This window comes from Salvelinus namaycush, chromosome 38 (genome assembly GCF_016432855.1).
Source record: "Salvelinus namaycush isolate Seneca chromosome 38, SaNama_1.0, whole genome shotgun sequence".
Lineage (NCBI taxonomy): Eukaryota > Metazoa > Chordata > Actinopteri > Salmoniformes > Salmonidae > Salvelinus > Salvelinus namaycush.
The window spans coordinates 19,628,380-19,646,964 of NC_052344.1; the positions used below are offsets into that span (position 1 = coordinate 19,628,380).

Genomic DNA, 18,585 nt, shown 5'->3' on the forward strand with positions numbered 1-18,585 from the left:
ACATGGCCCCATCCATCCTCCCCTCAATACGGTACAGTCGTCCTGTCCCCTTTGCAGAAAAGCATCCCCAAAGAATTATGTTTCCACCTCAATGCTTCACGGTTGGGATGGTGTTCTTGGGGTTGTACTCATCCTTCTTCTTCCTCCAAACACTGCGAGTAGAATTTAGACCAAAAAGCTCTATTTTTGTCTCATCAGACCACATGACCTTCTCCCATTCCTCCTCTGGATCATCCAGATGGTCATTGGAAAACTTCAGATGGGCCTGGACATGCGCTGGCTTGAGCAGGGGGACCTTGCATGCGCTGCAGGATTTTAATCCATGACGGCGTAGTGTGTTACTAATGGTTTTCTTTGAGACTGTGGTCCCAGCTCTCTTCGGGTCATTGACCAGGTCCTGCCGTGTAGTTCTGGGCTGATCCCTCACCTTCCTCATGATCATTGATGCCCCACGAGGTGAGATCTTGCATAGAGCCCCAGACCGAGGGTGATTGACCATCATCTTGAACTTCTTCCATTTTCTAATAATTGCGCCAACAGTTGTTGCCTTCTCACCAAGCTGCTTGCCTATTGTCCTGTAGCCCATCCCAGCCTTGTGCAGGTCTACAATTTTATCCTTGATGTCCTTACACAGCTCTCTGGTCTTGGCCATTGTGGAGAGGTTGGAGTCTGTTTGATTGAGTGTGTGGACAGGTGTCTTTTATACAGGTAACGAGTTCAAACAGGTGCAGTTAATACAGGTAATGAGTGGAGAACAGGAGGGCTTCTTAAAGAAAAACGAACAGGTCTGTGAGAGCCGGAATTCTTACTGGTTGGTAAGTGATCAAATGCTTATGTCATGCAATAAAATGCAAATGAATTACTTAAAAATCATACAATGTGATTTTCTGGATTTTTGTTTTAGATTACGTCTCTCACAGTTGAAGTGTACCTATGATAAAATTTACAGACCTCTACATGCTTTGTAAGTAGGAAAACCTGCAAAATCGGCAGTGTATCAAATACTTGTTCTCCCCACTGTATATGGTGCCAATGACATATATATAGTGCCACCAACTGGTCTGGTGCAGCCATCTAAGGTTGCAGTGAATTTATATTCACACAGCTTCTAAGGACATATACATAAGGTTTACATACCCAATGTCATGACCCATGTCCATTGGTTCAGTTCTTATAGCCCTGGTGCTATATTTAGCTGAATATAAACTAGTAGCTAGCTGTTGTTGCCGATGGTGAAATCATCTAACCCGCTGGCTCTTGAAGCCCCCATGAGCTCCCAAGTCTATAAGCAGTCTAGCTAACACGTTAGCTAGCTAGCATTGCAAATTAGCATTTCAATAGCTAGCTGGGCTGTTTTACAAGAAAATGACTGACATGAGTCAAACACTGTAGCTAGCTAGCAAGCCTTCCTCTGAGGTAATGTAATTTGGGCACTGGAATGCTAGATTTGTCTTTTAATTTTAAATTGACTGTCATTGAAGTTGGTGGTTACTAGTGGTTAAAATCTGAGGTGAGAGAAACTGTCCGTCATTATTTGTGTTTTGGTAGGGGTCGGAGTGACGTCATGTTGTCAGTGGTCTAATGGGGGTCTGGGGTCTAACTATACTGAACAAAAATATACAGTGCCTTCGGAAAGTATTCAGACCTATTGACTTTTTCCACATTTTGTTACGCTACAGCCTTATTCTAAAATTGATTAAATAAATACAAATCCTCATCAATCTACACACAATACCCCATAATAACAAAGTGAAAACAGGTTTTTAGAATGTTTAGCAAATTTATTCCAAATAAAAAACAGGAATACCTTATTCACATAAGTATTCAGACCCTTTGCTATGAGACCCAAAATTGAGCTCAGGTGCATCCTGTTTTCATTGATCATGCTTGAAATGTTTTTACCTGTGCTAAATTCTATTGATTGGACATGATTTGGAAAGGCACACAACTATCTATATAAGATCCCACAGTTGACAGTGCATGTCAGAGCAAAAACCAAGCCATGAGGTCGAAATGAATTTTCCGTAGAGCTCTGAGAAAGGATTGTTTCGAGGCAGAGATCTGGGGAAGAGTACCAAAAAATGTCTGCAGCATTGAAGTTCCCTGAGAACACAGTGGCCTCCATCATTCTTAAATGGAAGTAGTTTGGAACCACCAAGACTCTTCCTAGAGCTGGCCGCCTGGCCAAACTGAGCAATCGGGGGAGAAGGGCCTTGGTCAGGGAAGTGACCAAGAACCCAATGGTCACTCTGACAGAGCTTCAGAGTTCCTCTGTGGAGATGGAAGAACCTTCCAGAAGGACAACCATATCTGCGGCCCTCCACCAATCAGGCCTTTATGGTAGAGTGGCCAGATGAGAGCCACTCCTCAGTAAAAGGCACATGACAGCCCACTTGGAGTTTGCCAAAAGGCACCTAAAAGACGTGGACCATGAAAAACAAGATTCTCTGGTCTGGTGAAACCAAGATTGAACTCATTGGCCTGAATGCCAAGCGTCACATCTGGAGGAAACCTGGCTCCATCTCTACGGTGAAGCATGGTGGTGGCAGCGTCATGCTGTGGGGATGTTTTTCAGCGGAAGGGACTGGGAGATGAGTCAGGATTGAGGGAAAGATGAATGGAGCATAGTACAGAGAGATCTCTGATGAAAACCTGCTCCAGAGCGCTCAGGACCTCAGACTGGGGTGAAGGTTCACCTTCCAACAGGACAACGCCCCTAAGCACACAGCCAAGACAACAAAGGAGTGGCTTCGGGACAAGTCTCTGAACGTCCTTGAGTGACCCAGCCAGAGCCCGGACTTGAACCTGATCGAACATAGCTGTTCAGCGATGCTCCCCATCCAACCTGACAGAGCTTGAGAGGATCTGCAGAGAAGAATGGGAGAAACTCCCCAAATACAGGTGTGCCAAGCTTGTGGTGTCACACCCAGGAAGGCTCAAGGCTATAATCACTGCCAAAGGTGTTTCAACAAAGTACTGAGTAAAGGGTCTGAATACTTATGCAAATGCAGTGGTGAAAAAAGTACTAAATTGTCATACTTGAGAAAAAGTAAAGATTTCTTAATAGAAAATGACTCAAGTGAAAGTCACCCAGTAAAATACTACTTGAGTAAAAGTCTAAAAGTTTGGTTTTAAAAATACTTTTAAAATATAAAAGTATCAAAAGTAAATGGAATTGGTAAAATGTACTTAAGTATCCTTATATTAAACAAACCAGGTGGCACCATTTCTTATTTTTTATTGACAAATTTCCAGGGGAACACTCCAACACTCAGACATAATTGATATACGAAGCATTTGTGTTTAGTGAGTCCACCAAATCAGATGCAGTAGGGATGACCAGGGATGTTCTCTTGATAAGTGTGTGAATTGGACCATTTTCCTGTCAAAATGTAACCAGTACTTTTGGGTGTCACGGAAAATGTATGGAGTAAAAAGTACATTATTTTATTTCGGAATGTAGTGAAGTAAAAGTAAAAGTTGCCAAAAATATAAATAGTAATTTAAAGTACAGATACCCCAAAAAACTACTTAAGTAGTATTTAAAGTATTTTTACTTAAGTACTTTACACCACTGGATAATAGTAGGAATTGTAGCGAGTTAACATTATATTGAGAAGGTTTTTGGGAAAGCCTTTCCATCTACCTAAAGACTGTTAGGCCTATCATTACCATCGCTAAATTTTTCTTGTTCCTTAATTCTTTGAAACCTGGACGTTTTACTTCATATTATGTCTTACCTTGCTTGGTTCAAAGTAGCCTATAGTCAACATTCCACCATAGAAACGTGGAGGCAATTATTTTTATAAAGACTTACTCACTTACTCAACTTTCTTTCATTGTTAGCTTTGATTTCTGTTTGCCATATATTTTTCAACTGTGCTGTGATGTTTCACAAAAGTTCTGAACCTTCCTATTCTCAGTTTCTACAGATTGTAAATTAAAGATAAACATTTTTGCTAAGAGCATTATTATATTGTTGATCGATTGACTATGACTTTTTAAATCACCCAGCAGTGCTATTTGCAGAGTTAACTCCAGGTAAATATTGCAATTCTTCCGCCATTCCTGAACCTGCGACCAAAACAAGCTACAGTACAGATGGACAGTACAAAAACAAAGGATCTAATGATTCTGTCTCTTCACAGAAAAATCTGCAGAGCTGGGATGGTTGTATCCCCCCATATATATATAACATTCTATTGAACTCATTTACATGACCCATCAACTTAGCCATGTGTGTCTGTGTAAGTCTCATACTTTACTAAGCACATTTCTGGTCTGGAATTTGTCTTTCAGCAGAAAGACCAGAGTGAACACTTTGTGAGAGATTGCTGCTGTGGTGAAGGACAGCACTGTGACAGGGGTCAACCAATGATTTATATATACACTAGATGACTAATAGGGGGTGATGTGTTGAAGCCACTGTGCCTCCATCTTGGCACTCCGTCATGATTGTAAAAAAATATTTTTGGAAGCTATAGAAATGTATTTATTAATGTGTACGTTCGTTTTTGCTAAATTGTTCTATTACACAGCTAAACATTGAGCTCTTGAGTGGCACAGCGCAAGAGACGTCACTGCAGTCCCTGCTTCGAATCATATCCGGACGTGATTGGGAGTCCCATAAGTGGCGCACAATTGGCCCAGCGTCGTCGTCCGGGTATGGCCGGGGAAGGCTGTCATTGTAAATAAGAATTTGTTCTTAACTGACTTGCCTAGTTAAATAACGGTAAAAAAAAGTATAATCCTTAAAGTATAATTTTTTAGAAATGACTAATGTTACTGTCCACACTACTACAAAAATTAAACTTAAATAAATGTAATTTTGTCCTTGAAATATTTAATTGAAATGGAGGACTGCTCCTACTTGGGAGTGGCAATATGTCCAACCAGTGGCTTCATAGCCTCTCAATGGTCAATACATAGCATCAGCAATCCAGGGTTTATATACAACATTGGGGTCAACATCCCACAGCTGGTTGGACTGGAGGACGGTACAGTGCAGTACAGTACTGGTGGAAGGTTAGGACTAGCAACATCAACTGACTCCGTACTTCAGGCCTCTGCCACAGATCAAGCTGGACCAGTAATTATCCTTGTCATTACATTGTATGAGCTTATTCGTATCAGATGAAAATAGAGGTCAATTTATGTTATACACTGTCTTCAGAAAGTAGTCACATCCCTTGACTTTTTCCACATTTTGTTGTGTTACAAAGTGGGATTGAAATGGATTTAATTGTCATTTTCTGTCAATGATCTACACAAAATACTATAATGTCAAAGCGGAAAAAATTATCTATAATTTGTTTAAAAAAAAAAGACAAATAAAACACTAATATATCTTGATTTAGATAAGCATTCAACCTCCTGAGTCAGCGATTACAGCTGCGTGTCTTTCTGTGTAAATCTCTAAGAGCTTTCACCTGGATTGTGCAACATTTGCCCATTATTCTTTTCACAATTCTTCAAGCTCTGTCAAATTTGTTGTTGATCATTGCTAAACAACAACTTTTAGGTTTTGCCATTGATTTTCAAGCAGATTTAAGTTATAACTGTAACTAAGCCACTTAGGAACATTCAATGTCTTCTTGGTAAGCAACTCCTGTTTAGATTTGGCTTTGTGTTTTAGGTTATTGTCTTGCTGAAAGGTGAATTCATCTCCCGGTGTCTGATGGAAAGCAGACTGAACCAGGTTTTCCTCTAAGATTTTGCCTGTTCTTAGCTCCATTCCATTAATTTTTTTATCTTGAAAAACTCCCCAGTCCTTAACAATTACATGCATTAACAATTACATGCATACCCATAACATGACACAGCCACCACTACGTTTGAAAATGTGGAGAGTGCTACTCAGTAATCTGTTGTATTGGATTTGCCCCAAGCATAAGACTTTCTATTCAGGACAAAAAAGTTAATTGCTTTGCCAATTTCTTTTGCAGTATTACTGTAACGGCTGTTGGTGGAAGAAGGTGAGGACCAAAGCGCAGCGTGGTACGTGTTCATGTTAGTTTATTGACACTGAACACTAAATACAAAAATAACAAAAGGGAATAACCGAAACAGTCCTGAAAGGTGAAAAACACTAAACAGAAAACAACTACCCACAAACACAGGTGGGAACAGGCTACCTAAGTATGGTTCTCAATCAGAGACAACGATTGACAGCTTGCCTCTGATTGGGAACCATACCAGGCCAAACACATAGAAATGCAAAACATAGAACAAAACATAGAATGCCCACCCCAACTCACGCCCTGACCAAACCAAAATAGAGACATAAAAAAGGAACTATGGTCAGGACGTGACAATTACGTTAGTGCCTTTGTTGCAAACAGGATGCATGTTTTTGAATATTTTTATTTTGTAAAGGCTTCCTTCTTTTCACTCTGTCAATTAGGTTAGTATTGTTAATTACAATGTTGTTGATCCATCCTCAGTTTTCTCCTATCACAGCCATTCAACTCTGTAACTGTTTTAAATTCACCATTGACCTCGAGGTGAAATCCCTGAGCGGTTTGACTCCTCTCCAGCAACTGAGTTAGGAAGGACGCCTGTATCTTTGTAGGAACTGGGTGTATTGATACACCATCCAAAGTGTAATTAATAACTTCACCATGCTCAAAGGGATATTCAATTTTAATTTTAATTTTATTTATACCCATCTACCAATAGGTGCCCTTCTTTGCATGGCATTAAAAAACCACCCTAGTCTTTGTGGTTGAATCTGTGTTTGAAATTCACTGCTCAACTGAGGGACCATACAATTATCTGTATTTGTGGGGTACAAAGATGAGATAGTAGTGTTTACCATAATTTTTGAATGACTATTGCACACAGAGGGAGTCAATGCAACTTACAGTATGTGACTTGTTAAACACATTTTTACTCCTGAACTTATTAGGCTTGCCATAACAAAGGGTTTGAATACGTATTGACTCAAGACATTTCATCTTATCATTTTTTATTAATTAGTAAAAAAATATACACTACCGTTTAAAAGTTTGGGGTCACTTAAAAATGTCCTTGTTTTTTAAAGATTTTTTGTCCATTAAAATAACATCAAATTGATCATAAATACAGTGCAGGCATTGTTAATGTTGCAAATGACTTTTGTATTGCCTCTCCTTCCAGTTCTCTGCTGCCAATGACTGGAACGAACTACAAAAATCTCTGAAACTGGAGACACTTATCTCCCTCACTAGCTTTAAGCACCAGCTGTCAGAGCAGCTCACCGATCACTGCACCTGTACATAGCTCATCTATAAATAGCCCAAACAACTACCTCATCTCCTACTGTATTTATTTTATTTATTTATCTTGCTCCTTTGCACCCCAGTTTTTCTGCTTTGCACATTCATCTACTGCATATTCATCTACTGCAAATCTACTGCACATTCATCTACTGCAAATTCCAGTGTTTTAATTGCTATATTGTATTTACTTCGCCACCATGGCCTATTTATTGCCCTACCTCCCTTATCTCACCTCATTTGCTCACATTGTATGTAGACTTGTTTTTCTACTGTATTATTGACTGTAGGTTTGTTTACTCCATGTGTAACTCTGTGTTGTTGTATGTGTCGAACTGCTTTGCTTTAGCTTGGCCAGGTCGCAGTTGTAAAGGTCGCACTTGCCTACCTGGTTAAATAAAGATGGGAAAAAAAAAAAAAAAAAGTAGCTTGAAATGGCAGATTTTTTGTGGAATATCTACATAGGCATACAGAGGCCCATTATCAGCAGCCATCACTCCTGTTCCAATGGCACGTTGTGTTAGCTAATCCAAGTTTATCAATTTAAAAGGCTAATTGATCATTAGAAAACCCTTTTGCAATTATGTTAGCACAGCTGAAAACTATTGTACTGATTAAAGACGCAATACAACTGGCCTTCTTCAGACTAGTTGAGTATCTGGAGCATCAGCATTTGTGGGTTCGATTACAGGCTCAATTTCTTCTGAAACTCATCAGTCTATTCTTGCTCTGAGAAATAAAGGCTATTCCATGCGAGAAATTGCCAAGAAACTGAAGATCTCGTACAACGCTGTGTACTACTCCCTTCACAAAACAGCACAAACCGGCACTAACCATAATAGAAAGAGGAGTGGGAGGCCCCGGTGCACAACTGAGCAAGAGGACAAGTACATTAGAGTGTCTAGTTTGAGAAACAGACGCCTCACAAGTCCTCAACTGGCAGCTTCATTAAATAGTACCCGCAAAACACCAGTCTCAACGTCAACAGTGAAGAGGCGACTCCGGGATGCTGGCCATCTAGGCAGAGTTGAAAAGAAAAGAGCCATATCTCAGACTGGCCAATGAAAATAAAAGATTAAGATGGGCAAAAGAACACAGACACTGGACAGAGGAACACCCCGGAGTCGCTTCTTCACTGTTGATGTTGAGACTGGTGTTTTACGGGTACTATTGGATTAGCTAACACAACGTGCCATTGGAACACAGGAGTGATGGTTGCTGATAATGGGCCTCTGTATGTCTATGTAAATATTCCACAAAAAATCTGTCGTTTCCAGCTACAATAGTCATTTACAACATTAATAATGTCTACACTGTATTTCTGATCCATTTGATGTTATTGTATTGAACAAAAAATTTGATTTTCTTTCAAAAACAAGGACATTCCTAAGTGACCCCAAACTTTTGAACGGTAGTGTATATATATCAAAAACATAATTCCACTTTGACATTATGTGGTATTGTGTGTAGGCCAGTGACAAAAAAATCTAAATGTATTCTATTTTAAATACAGACTCCAACACAACAAAATGTGGAAGTCAGGGGGTGTGAATACTTTCTGAAGTCACTGTAGCTAGTATTCAAGGTTTTAATGTCTTGTCTATTATCGGTCTATATTCCTGTTTTACAGCTTTAATGCTCTGGAACCTGGTGTTGTTGTCAGCAAGGAGTGTTCGGACTCAATCGGAACCAGGTTTCAGCTGCTGTACAATGCTGATGCTTCCTCCCAGAGATGGTCTGCTTGTACAAACACAAACTGGACTCAGCTTGACAACCATATTTTTTGGAGAGGATCTTTTTTTTGTCATTGTCTGCAACACACACAAAAACATTCCAAAAGGAACACACCAAAAACATGATATTAGGTCAGATAATGTTTATGACAGCATAAAAGTTAAGGTAGTTGCTAAAATGTACAATCATGGGATGTCTGCTGTACCTTCCACCCGTATGGACTTGGTGACCACCTCAAAATGAGTTGAGACCGTATTCTGAGCGTGGCACATAATCTTCTCTGACTTCACATTTCGCTCGACCGTCATCTCCATCTCACTGCCGTGGACAGTGTGACCATCAATGGTCCAGCGGTAGTCACAAGCGGGAGTGCATTTGGCAGTGCACTGAAACATGGACTTGAAGCCGACTGCAACAGAGTCTGGGCCTATGACGTGGACCTCTGATGGACCAGCTGATAGGAGACAAAAATTAGAGGAAGAAACTGGTTCAAGTATCACTTCAACCAAAACCCCAACATCACTCTTGAATCATCAAATATAGACTACATACTATATAAGGGAATGTATGTATATTGATAGATGAAGCTATTGGTGTGGATATGGACAATTGCATTACACTAACAACAAGAGGGAATCTACAATTGTTAGAGGAAGCTCTAAATCTCCCAATAACCTACATGTCACAGGTATTGTCCTGGTTGCCATGGCATAGAACCCAGACACACTGTTGATGGCCTTGCAGTTCAGGGTAGCAGAGGTGGCCAACTCTTCGGGAGTTACGGTAATCTTGTTCCCCTGCCCCCTGAGCCATCGGCCCTTTATCTTCCAGGTGTAGTTGCAGGAGGGACGGCAGTCTGCGTTACACTTGAAGCTTTGAGGGGCCCCTGGGGTCATCAGGGCAGGGCCTGTGATCGATACGTTGGTAGGTCCAGCTAAAAGGAGGAACACATAGACATTTAGATAATAGTCTAGGTCCTACGACCAATGTGAAAAACATGAGCAAAATAATTTTATCTAGCACTAATCCAGTAATCCAGACATTGTGTTAATAAATTACAACACATTGAATTATCCCTCCATTCCTAATATCATAAAGACCATCACCTTTAATTTCAAGTGAAGTGTTATAAAAACAACAAACCACCCACGCACCTAAAACCTGCAGTATCTTTGTTACTGTAGAGGACCTTCCAGAGTCATCATTCCTTGCAGTGCATGTGAGGTTTAGGGACTCCTCCCACTGGTGAGCTGTGAACAACAGCTCGTTGCCATGCCAAATCTGCCCGTCGATACTCATTCTGTAGCTGCAGGAGGGAGAGCACTGGGCAGTACAGTCAAAGCTGCGTGGCACGCCCACTTTAACAAAGTCAGGTCCCACAATGGTTAGTTCCAAGGGACCATCTGAAAATTACAGTGCACAATCAGGCAATGTAGGCCTACCGGTTTTAGAATGAAAGATTTCTTGGAAACAGGGTGTAAATGTATTCTTGTAACAGTAAATAACTACAACGATAATCCAATAAAAGGCTTTCACTTCTGTAGTTAGCTGATAGCACTACCCTACTATCACGGTCATTATTCAAAGTACCCAACATTCCCATCAATGCAGCAATGTGTTCCATCCTGTAATAATTTGGCTTGGCTATTATGTGATGTGGTTCACTTACTGGTACTGCCACTCCCTCCATCAGTGGTCAAAGCTGATCCTGGAAGTTCATCAAAACAGTCTATAATCAACACATTATAATGTAACTCTATTTTCACCCAAACAAAAGCTGGACCTCCGTAGACATTGAAAGTAAATGTAGTTATAGAGCTTAACAGGAAGTGTCCAGACCTTCTGACTGATGTTAAACTGACTTTGGCATCCTCAAAAATAAATGTTATCATAAAACAATGTTGTTATATATTTTTTAATCATATTACCTGCTAGGTACACTAGCAGCAGAAGTAGATTAAGCAGGGTGTGTGTATCCTTCATTGTCTTGCAGCGATGGAGTGAGGTGAATGGACACCAGGAAATGTGGGACTGTTACAGAGTCAAGTATTATAGTGAGAAGGTAAACAAACACACCTTATCAGAGAGAACAGACTGAGAGCAAATCTGCCCTGCCCATTCAAACCTGCCCATTAAAAATACATTCTTTCTGTAGTGACCATTAAATAGGGCGAAACAGAACTGGCAGCTTTTACTATGAACTAACATGTAGAGGGCAATGTACTGAGGAATAAAATACGTGGTCTCCAACTCTCCATCCCTGGTCCTGGGAGCTGAAGTCAATTAATTTACTATTTTTAATAGACAGAACCAATTGGAGGGAAAGATTGGAGACTATATGTGCAATACATGAGTGTATGATGAATTTAGGAGTGTCGAGAACGTGGTTTCAGTGCATGGCTTGTACCAGAATCTCTTATCAAAAGTCAAATACAGTGCAATGATGTCATACCTTTGGTTCTTTTAATGTAATTACATTTGACCTCAAAAGGTTGTGTATAATACAAACTTTTACTTTAGCTTTAGGAAAGCAGACTGAACCACTAGGATTTTCCTCTATGATTTTGCCTGTGTTTAGGTCAATTCCATTTCCTTTTTATCCTGAAAAACTCCCCAGTTGTTAACGTTTACAAGCATAACTTTAACATGATGCAGCCACCAGTGGTACTCTGTAGATTATATTGGATTTGTCCCAACCATAACACTTTGTATTCAGGACAAAAAGTTAATTGCTTTGCCACATTTATTGCAATTGTACTTTAATTAATGCCTTGTTGCAAACAGGATGTATGTTTTGGAATATTTGTATTCTGTACAGGCTTCCTTCTTTTCATTAGGTTAGTTTTGTGGAGTAACTATAATGTTGTTGATCCATCCTTAGTTTTCTCCTATCACAGCCACTAAACTCTGTAACTGTTTTAAAGTCACCATTGGCCTCATAGTGAAATCCCTGAGCGGTTTCCTTCCTCTCCGGCAACTGAGTTAGGAAGGATGCCTGTATCTTTGTAGTGACTGGGTGTATGGATACACCATCCAAAATGTAATTAATAACTTCACCATGCTCAATGGTATATTCAAACATACAACGTATTGACTCAGGGATGTGAATACTTATGTAAATGAGATATTTCTGTTTTTCATTTTTTATTAAATTATTATTATTTTTTAAACATAATTCCACTTTGTCATTATGGGATATTGTGTGTAGATTGGTGAGAAAAACAATCAATTTAATCAATGTTGAATTCAGGCTGTAACACAACAAAATGTGGAATAATGAGATCGTTGGTACTGGTGGCTTTGTAGGTGAATGCCTCATCCCAGTACTGTAGTTGACCCAGGGTGTAACCTGGCAGTCAAAGGTACAAATCTTAAGGACAGAACAGCAGTAAAACCTCCAACTGAAAAGGGACAGACAATAAATTCATATTAAAATGGGTTAATTGACAATACTTTCTCCCTTCATTAAACATTTATTTTGGCAGTTAAGTACTGGAGAGTGGAGTAACATGAGGGCACTGATCTTGTTGGTAGTTGATCAGGATTCTCAGACATTTGTAACCGAGGATACTAGAGAAACTGAGTAAAGAAGGTACTGTAATGTTTCTTAGGCCTCATCTGACTTATTACAATGTAAATTGTTCCTCGGCCTTGCTCAAAATGACTAAGACAAATTTGTGTTCCTAAGAAATTCACAAAATGCCTGAAAATCTGAATGTGATTATTCTATATACTGAAATGAAGAGACCCACCTCCTGTCCTCGTGGTGGTTACTGTGATAGCTGTACACCCCAGCAATTGCATGGTTGGTTCAGCATGTAAAGTCCATAAAGTTGTCGTAGTTATTAGCATAACCTGTCCTCGTGGTGGTTACTGTGGTATCTGAAACAAAACAATATCAGATGGTATAAGTCAGCATACATCACTATAAAACAAAAGGTATGGCCGATACTGACTAAGCATCTCTTCAGCATAACAGTTACAATTAGGGCAAAATAATATGTTTTCCATAACACATGAAACACAAATATTTCCTACCAGTCACCCCTTTTACCCTAGTAACTACATAGATTGGGAAGGACATAAACGGTGCATCAAAGCCATTATCCCACCCTGCAACTCTATATCCTGCTGAGAGAGACCAAATCGTTGGCACCAGAGTTCTGTTCCAATATCCACGCCATCATACCACTTAGAATGCATGCTAAATGAATTTGTTCATTCTAAGTGGTATGATAATATGGACATTGGAACGTAACCATTGGCAATGCTATCCACAGTAAATGGATCGAGATGACTGCTCTTACCTGTTGTCACGTTCCTGACCTGTTTTCTGTTGTTTTGTATGTGTTTAGTTCACAGGTGTCAAACTCATTCCACGGGGGGCCGAGTGTCTGCGGGTTTTCGCTCCTCCCTTGTACTTGATTGATGAATTAACATCACTAATTAGTTAGGAACTCCCCACACCTGGTTGTCTAGGGCTTTATTGAAAGGAAAAACCAAAAACCTGCAGACACTAGGCCCTCCGTGGAATGAGTTTGACACCCCTGGTTTAGTTGGTCAGGACGTGAGCTGGGTGGGAATTCTATGTTGTGTGTCTAGTTTGTCTGTTTCTATGTCCAGCCTAATATGGTTCTCAATCAGAGGCAGATGGTAATCGTTGTCCCTGATTGAGAATCATATATAGGAGGCTTGTTTTGTGTTGGGATTTTGTGGGTGTTTGTTTCCTGCCTCTGTGATTGTCTGCACCAGATAGGTCTGTGTCGGTTTTTGCACATTTGTTATTTTGTATTGTTGTTTGTAGTGTTTCACTTGTTCTTTATTAAACATGTTTAACACTAGCCGCGCTGCACTTTGGTCCTCTCCTTCACCCCTGGAAGAAAACCGTTACAGAAACACCCACCAAACCCGGACCAAGCAGCGTGGCAACGGGCAGCAGCAACAGCAGCAGCAGTACAAGGAGGAATGGACATGGGAGGAGATTCTGGACGGAGAAGGACCCTGGGCAGAGCCAGAGGAGTGTCGCCGTCCCAAAGCGGAGCTGGAGGCATCAAAAGCGGAGAGGCGGCATTATGAGGCGCTTGCAAGGCAGAGTGGCTGGAAACCCGAGAGGCTCACCCAAAGATTTATTGGGGGGGGGGATAAAGGGGAGTGTGGCGAAGCCGGGTTGGATACCTGAGCCAACTCCCCGGGCTTACCGTGGAGTGAGAGGGCGTCGTACTGGTCAGACACCGTGTTATGCGGTAAAGCGCACGGTGTCCCCAGTACGCGTGCTTAGCCCAGTGCGGGCTATTCCACCTTGCCGCACTGGGAGGGCTAGGTTGGGCATCGAGCCGGATGTCATGAAGCCGGCCCAACGTATCTGGCCTCCAGTACGTCTCCTCGGGCCGGCGTACATGGCACCAGCCTTACAGGTGGTGTCCCCGGTTCGCCTGCATAGCCCAGTGCGGGTTATTCCACCTCGCCGCACTGGCAGGGCTACGGGGACCATTCAACCTGGTAAGGTTGGAGAGGCTCGGTGCTCAAGAGCGCGTGTCCTCCTTCACGGTCCGGTATATCCGGCGCCACCTTCCCGCCCCAGCCCAGTACCACCAGTGCCTACACCACGCACCAGGCTTCCAGTGCATCTCCAGAGCCCTGTTCCTCCTCCCCGCACTCGCCCTGAGGTGCGTGCCCTCAGCCCGGTACCTCCAGTTCCGGCACCACGCATCAGGCCTATTGTGCGTCTCAGCCGGCCAGAGTCATCCGTCTGCCCAGCGCCGTCTGAGCCATCCGTCTGCCCAGCGCCATCTGAGCCATCCGTCTGCCCAGCGCCGTCTGAGCCATCTGTCTGCTTAGCGCCATCTGAGCCATCTGTCTGCCCAGCGCCATCTGAGTCATCCGTCTGCCACGAGCCATTAGAGCCGCCCGTCTGTCCCGAGCCATTAGAGCCGTCCGTCAGTCAGGAGCCGCTAGAGCCGTCCGTCAGTCAGGAGCTGCCAGAGACGCCAGCCAGTCAGGAGCTGCCAGAGACGCCAGCCAGTCAGGAGCTGCCAGAGACGCCAGCCAGTCAGGAGCTGCCAGAGACGCCAGCCAGTCAGGAGCTGCCAGAGACGCCAGCCAGTCAGGAGCTGCCAGAGACGCCAGCCAGTCAGGAGCTGCCAGAGACGCCAGCCAGTCAGGAGCTGCCAGAGACGCCAGCCAGTCAGGAGCTGCCAGAGACGCCAGCCAGTCAGGAGCTGCCAGAGCTGCCCTACAGTCATGAGCTGCCCTACAGTCATGAGCTGCCCTACAGTCATGAGCTGCCCTCCAGTCATGAGCTGCCCTCCAGTCATGAGCTGCCCTCCAGTCATGAGCTGCCCTCCAGTCATGAGCTGCCCTCCAGTCATGAGCTGCCCTCCAGTCATGAGCTGCCCTCCAGTCATGAGCTGCCACTCAGTCCGGAGCTGCCACTCAGTCCGGAGTTGCCCCTCTGTCCTGAGCTACCTCTCTGTCCTGAGCTACCTCTCTGTCCTGAGCTACCTCTCTGTCCTGAGCTACCTCCTAAATCATGTGGGGGCCTTGGGGAGGATTCTTAGGCCAAGGTCGTGGGCGAGGGTCGCCACTCAAAGGACGCTAAGGAGGGGGACAAAGACAGTGGTGGAGTGGTGTCCTCGTCCTGCGCCGGAGCCGCCACCGCGGACAGATGCCCACCCAGACCCTCCCCTTGAGTTTTAGGGGTGCGCCCGGAGTTCGCACCTTGAGGGGGGGGTTCTGTCACGTTCCTGACCTGTTTTCTGTTGTTTTGTATGTGTTTAGTTGGTCAGGACGTGAGCTGGGTGGGAATTCTATGTTGTGTGTCTAGTTTGTCTGTTTCTATGTCCAGCCTAATATGGTTCTCAATCAGAGGCAGATGGTAATCGTTGTCCCTGATTGAGAATCATATATAGGAGGCTTGTTTTGTGTTGGGATTTTGTGGGTGTTTGTTTCCTGTCTCTGTGATTGTCTGCACCAGATAGGTCTGTGTCGGTTTTTGCACATTTGTTATTTTGTATTGTTTGTAGTGTTTCACTTGTTCTTTATTAAACATGTTTAACACTAGCCGCGCTGCACTTTGGTCCTCTCCTTCACCCCTGGAAGAAAACCGTTACACCTGTCATAAGGATGAAGCCTGACGAAGGGATTCTCTATGTTTGGCTCTCTGCAGGAAATATTGTCTCCTTAGACAAGTGATGCTATTTTATACCCTTACTGTACATTAGGTAATAATCACATGTGATTAAATCTACTTACCCAATCATCTGACAGATCAGATATCTCTGGTAAAAGGCAAGAAGGCATAGCTACATAGCTGTGACAACATTTTGAAGAATGTGAAGTAGGATTTGTTGCATAATAAACATTGCATGAGCCATCTTATCAAGCCAGTAATTTACCACACAAAGCGACACACTTTTTTGTTGTTGATTCCGTCTATACAAAGGTCTTTCTGAAGTTTAAGCCAGTCTACATGACTGTAATAAACATTAAATGTACAATGAGAAAATAATCTTCCCAGTGCACATACAGTAGCTTGATTGTCCATTGAAAATATGAACTATGAAATAGAATGTTTTTTGTCAGCTCAAAAACAATAGAACAGTATTTCAGGATGCATTCTATATGATCTGCATATACAAATAGCACTTAATGTAAGATAATATATCTAGTGGTCAATTAATTACATTCCTTGAGATAAACATTACTTGTTAAATGTCACAAAGCTATATTGTTTGGTGTCTTATTAACAAACCAATCATTCCAGTCCGGATTAAAATGCAACGGCTGTTAGGCGTATTGATCGGCTGGCTTTAGGATCATGCGGAGAATCGCTCAAAGAGAAGCTGCTAGCCTGTGCCCTTGAGCGATATTCCAGGGTGCGTTCTCAGAACATGAGCAGATCAGCTGGCAGGCATATTCACGGTAATTTTTTGCTTAGTCCCCTCCTGTGCTCCCTGTTCACCCACGACTACGTTGCCACGTACGACTCCAACACCATCATTAAGTTTGCTGACGACACAACGGTGGTAGGCCTGATCACCGGCAACAATGAGACAAACTACAGGAAGAAGGTCAGAGACCTGTGTGGTGTGGTGCCGAGACAATAACCCCTCCCTCAACGTCAGTAAGACCAAGGAGCTGATCGTGGACTACAGGAAACGGGGGGGTCCGAGCATGCCCACATCCACATTAACAAGAGCTTCAAGTTCCTCGGTGTCCAAATCACTAAGGATTTAAAATGGTCCACTCACATGCGCACAGTCGTGAAGAAGGTGCAACAGCACCTCTTCCCCCTAAGGTAGTTGAACAGGTTTGGAAAGGGCCCTAAAATCCTCCAAAAGTTCTACAGCTGCACCATTGAGAGCATCCTGACTGGCTGCATCACTGCTTGGTATGGCAACAGCACTGCCCTCGATCGCATGGCGCTACAGAGTGTGGTGCGGACGGCCCAATACATCACTGGGGCTGAGCTCCCAGCCATCCAGGACCTCTATATCAGGCAGTGTGAAAGGAAGGCCCTGAAAATCATTAGACTCTAGCCACCCAAGCCATAGACTGTTCTCTCTGCTTCCACACAGCAAGTGGTACTGGTGCATCAAGTCTGACACCAACAGGTTCATGAACAGCTTCTATCCCCAAGCCATAAGACTGACAAATAGCTACAGTGCCTTCAGAAAGTATCCACACCCCTTGACTTTTTCCACATTTTGTTGTGTGGGATTAAAATGGATTTAAATGTCATTTTTTGTCAACGAACCACACAAAATACTCTGTATTGTCAAAGCAATTTTTTTTCTTCTAACATTTGTAAATTATTAATGAAATATAAAACACTAATATATCTTGATTACATAAATATTCAACCCCCTAAGTCAATACATGTTAGAATCACCTTTGGCAGAGATTACAGCTGTGAGCCTTTCTGGGAGCTTTGCACACCTGGATTGTACAATATTTGCACATCATTCTTTTTAATATTAATCAAGCCATTTTCAAGTCTTGCCATAGATTTTCAAGTCGATAAAAGTTCAAACTGTAACTAGGCCACTCAGGAACATTTAATGTCATCTTGGTAAGCAAGATATTTGTATATTTGGCCTTGTGTTTTAGGTTATTGTCCTGCTGAAAGGTAAATTTGACTCCCAGTGTCTGTTGGAAAGCAGACCGAACCAGGTTTTGTCTGTGCTTAAGCTCTATTACATGTATTTTTTATCCTGAAAAATTCCCCAGTCCTTAATGATTACAAGCGTACCACTATACAGTAACACTGTATACTTTAGTGCCTTGTTGCAAACAAGATGCATGTTTTTGGAAGCTTCCTTCTTTTCTCTCAATTAGGTTAGTATTGTGGAGTAACTACAATGTTGTTGAACCATCCTCAGTTTTCTCCTATCACAGCCATTAAATGTTTAAAGTCACTATTGGCCTCATGGTGAAATCCCTGAGTGGTTTCCTTCCTCTCTGGCAACTGAGTTAGGAAGGACACTTGTATTTTTGTAGTGACTGGGTGTATTGATACACCATCCAAAGTGTAATTAATAACTTCACCATGCTCAAAGGGACATTCAATGTCTGCTTTACATAATTTTTACCTATC

General features: G+C 42.4%; 1 protein-coding gene across 1 annotated transcript; it reads right to left on the reverse strand.

Annotated features, from left to right (window-relative positions):
- Positions 1–8,716: 8,716 nt before the first annotated feature.
- On the reverse strand, positions 8,717–10,387 carry LOC120031734. Its single transcript, XM_038977520.1, has 4 exons — positions 10,145–10,387; positions 9,670–9,924; positions 9,196–9,444; positions 8,717–9,067 (listed from the first exon to the last, which is right to left on the reverse strand). The coding sequence occupies exons 1-4, from the start codon at positions 10,287–10,289 to the stop codon at positions 8,916–8,918; spliced, it is 801 nt and encodes a 266-aa protein (XP_038833448.1). The 5' UTR covers positions 10,290–10,387; the 3' UTR covers positions 8,717–8,915.
- Between the last annotated feature and the right edge of the window lie 8,198 nt (positions 10,388–18,585).

What these genes read in the sequence shown, in the direction of transcription:
- LOC120031734 (XM_038977520.1), bottom strand. Translation starts at nt 10,289, where the DNA reads ATGAGTATCGACGGGCAGATTTGGCATGGCAACGAGCTGTTGTTCACA. An exon ending in AAAGATACTGCAGGTTTTAG is followed by an intron (nt 9,925 to 10,144) that starts GTGCGTGGGTGG and finishes TCCTCCTTTTAG; the next exon opens with CTGGACCTACCAACGTATCG. An exon ending in CAAGTCCATACGGGTGGAAG is followed by an intron (nt 9,068 to 9,195) that starts GTACAGCAGACA and finishes TGTGTGTTGCAG; the next exon opens with ACAATGACAAAAAAAAGATC.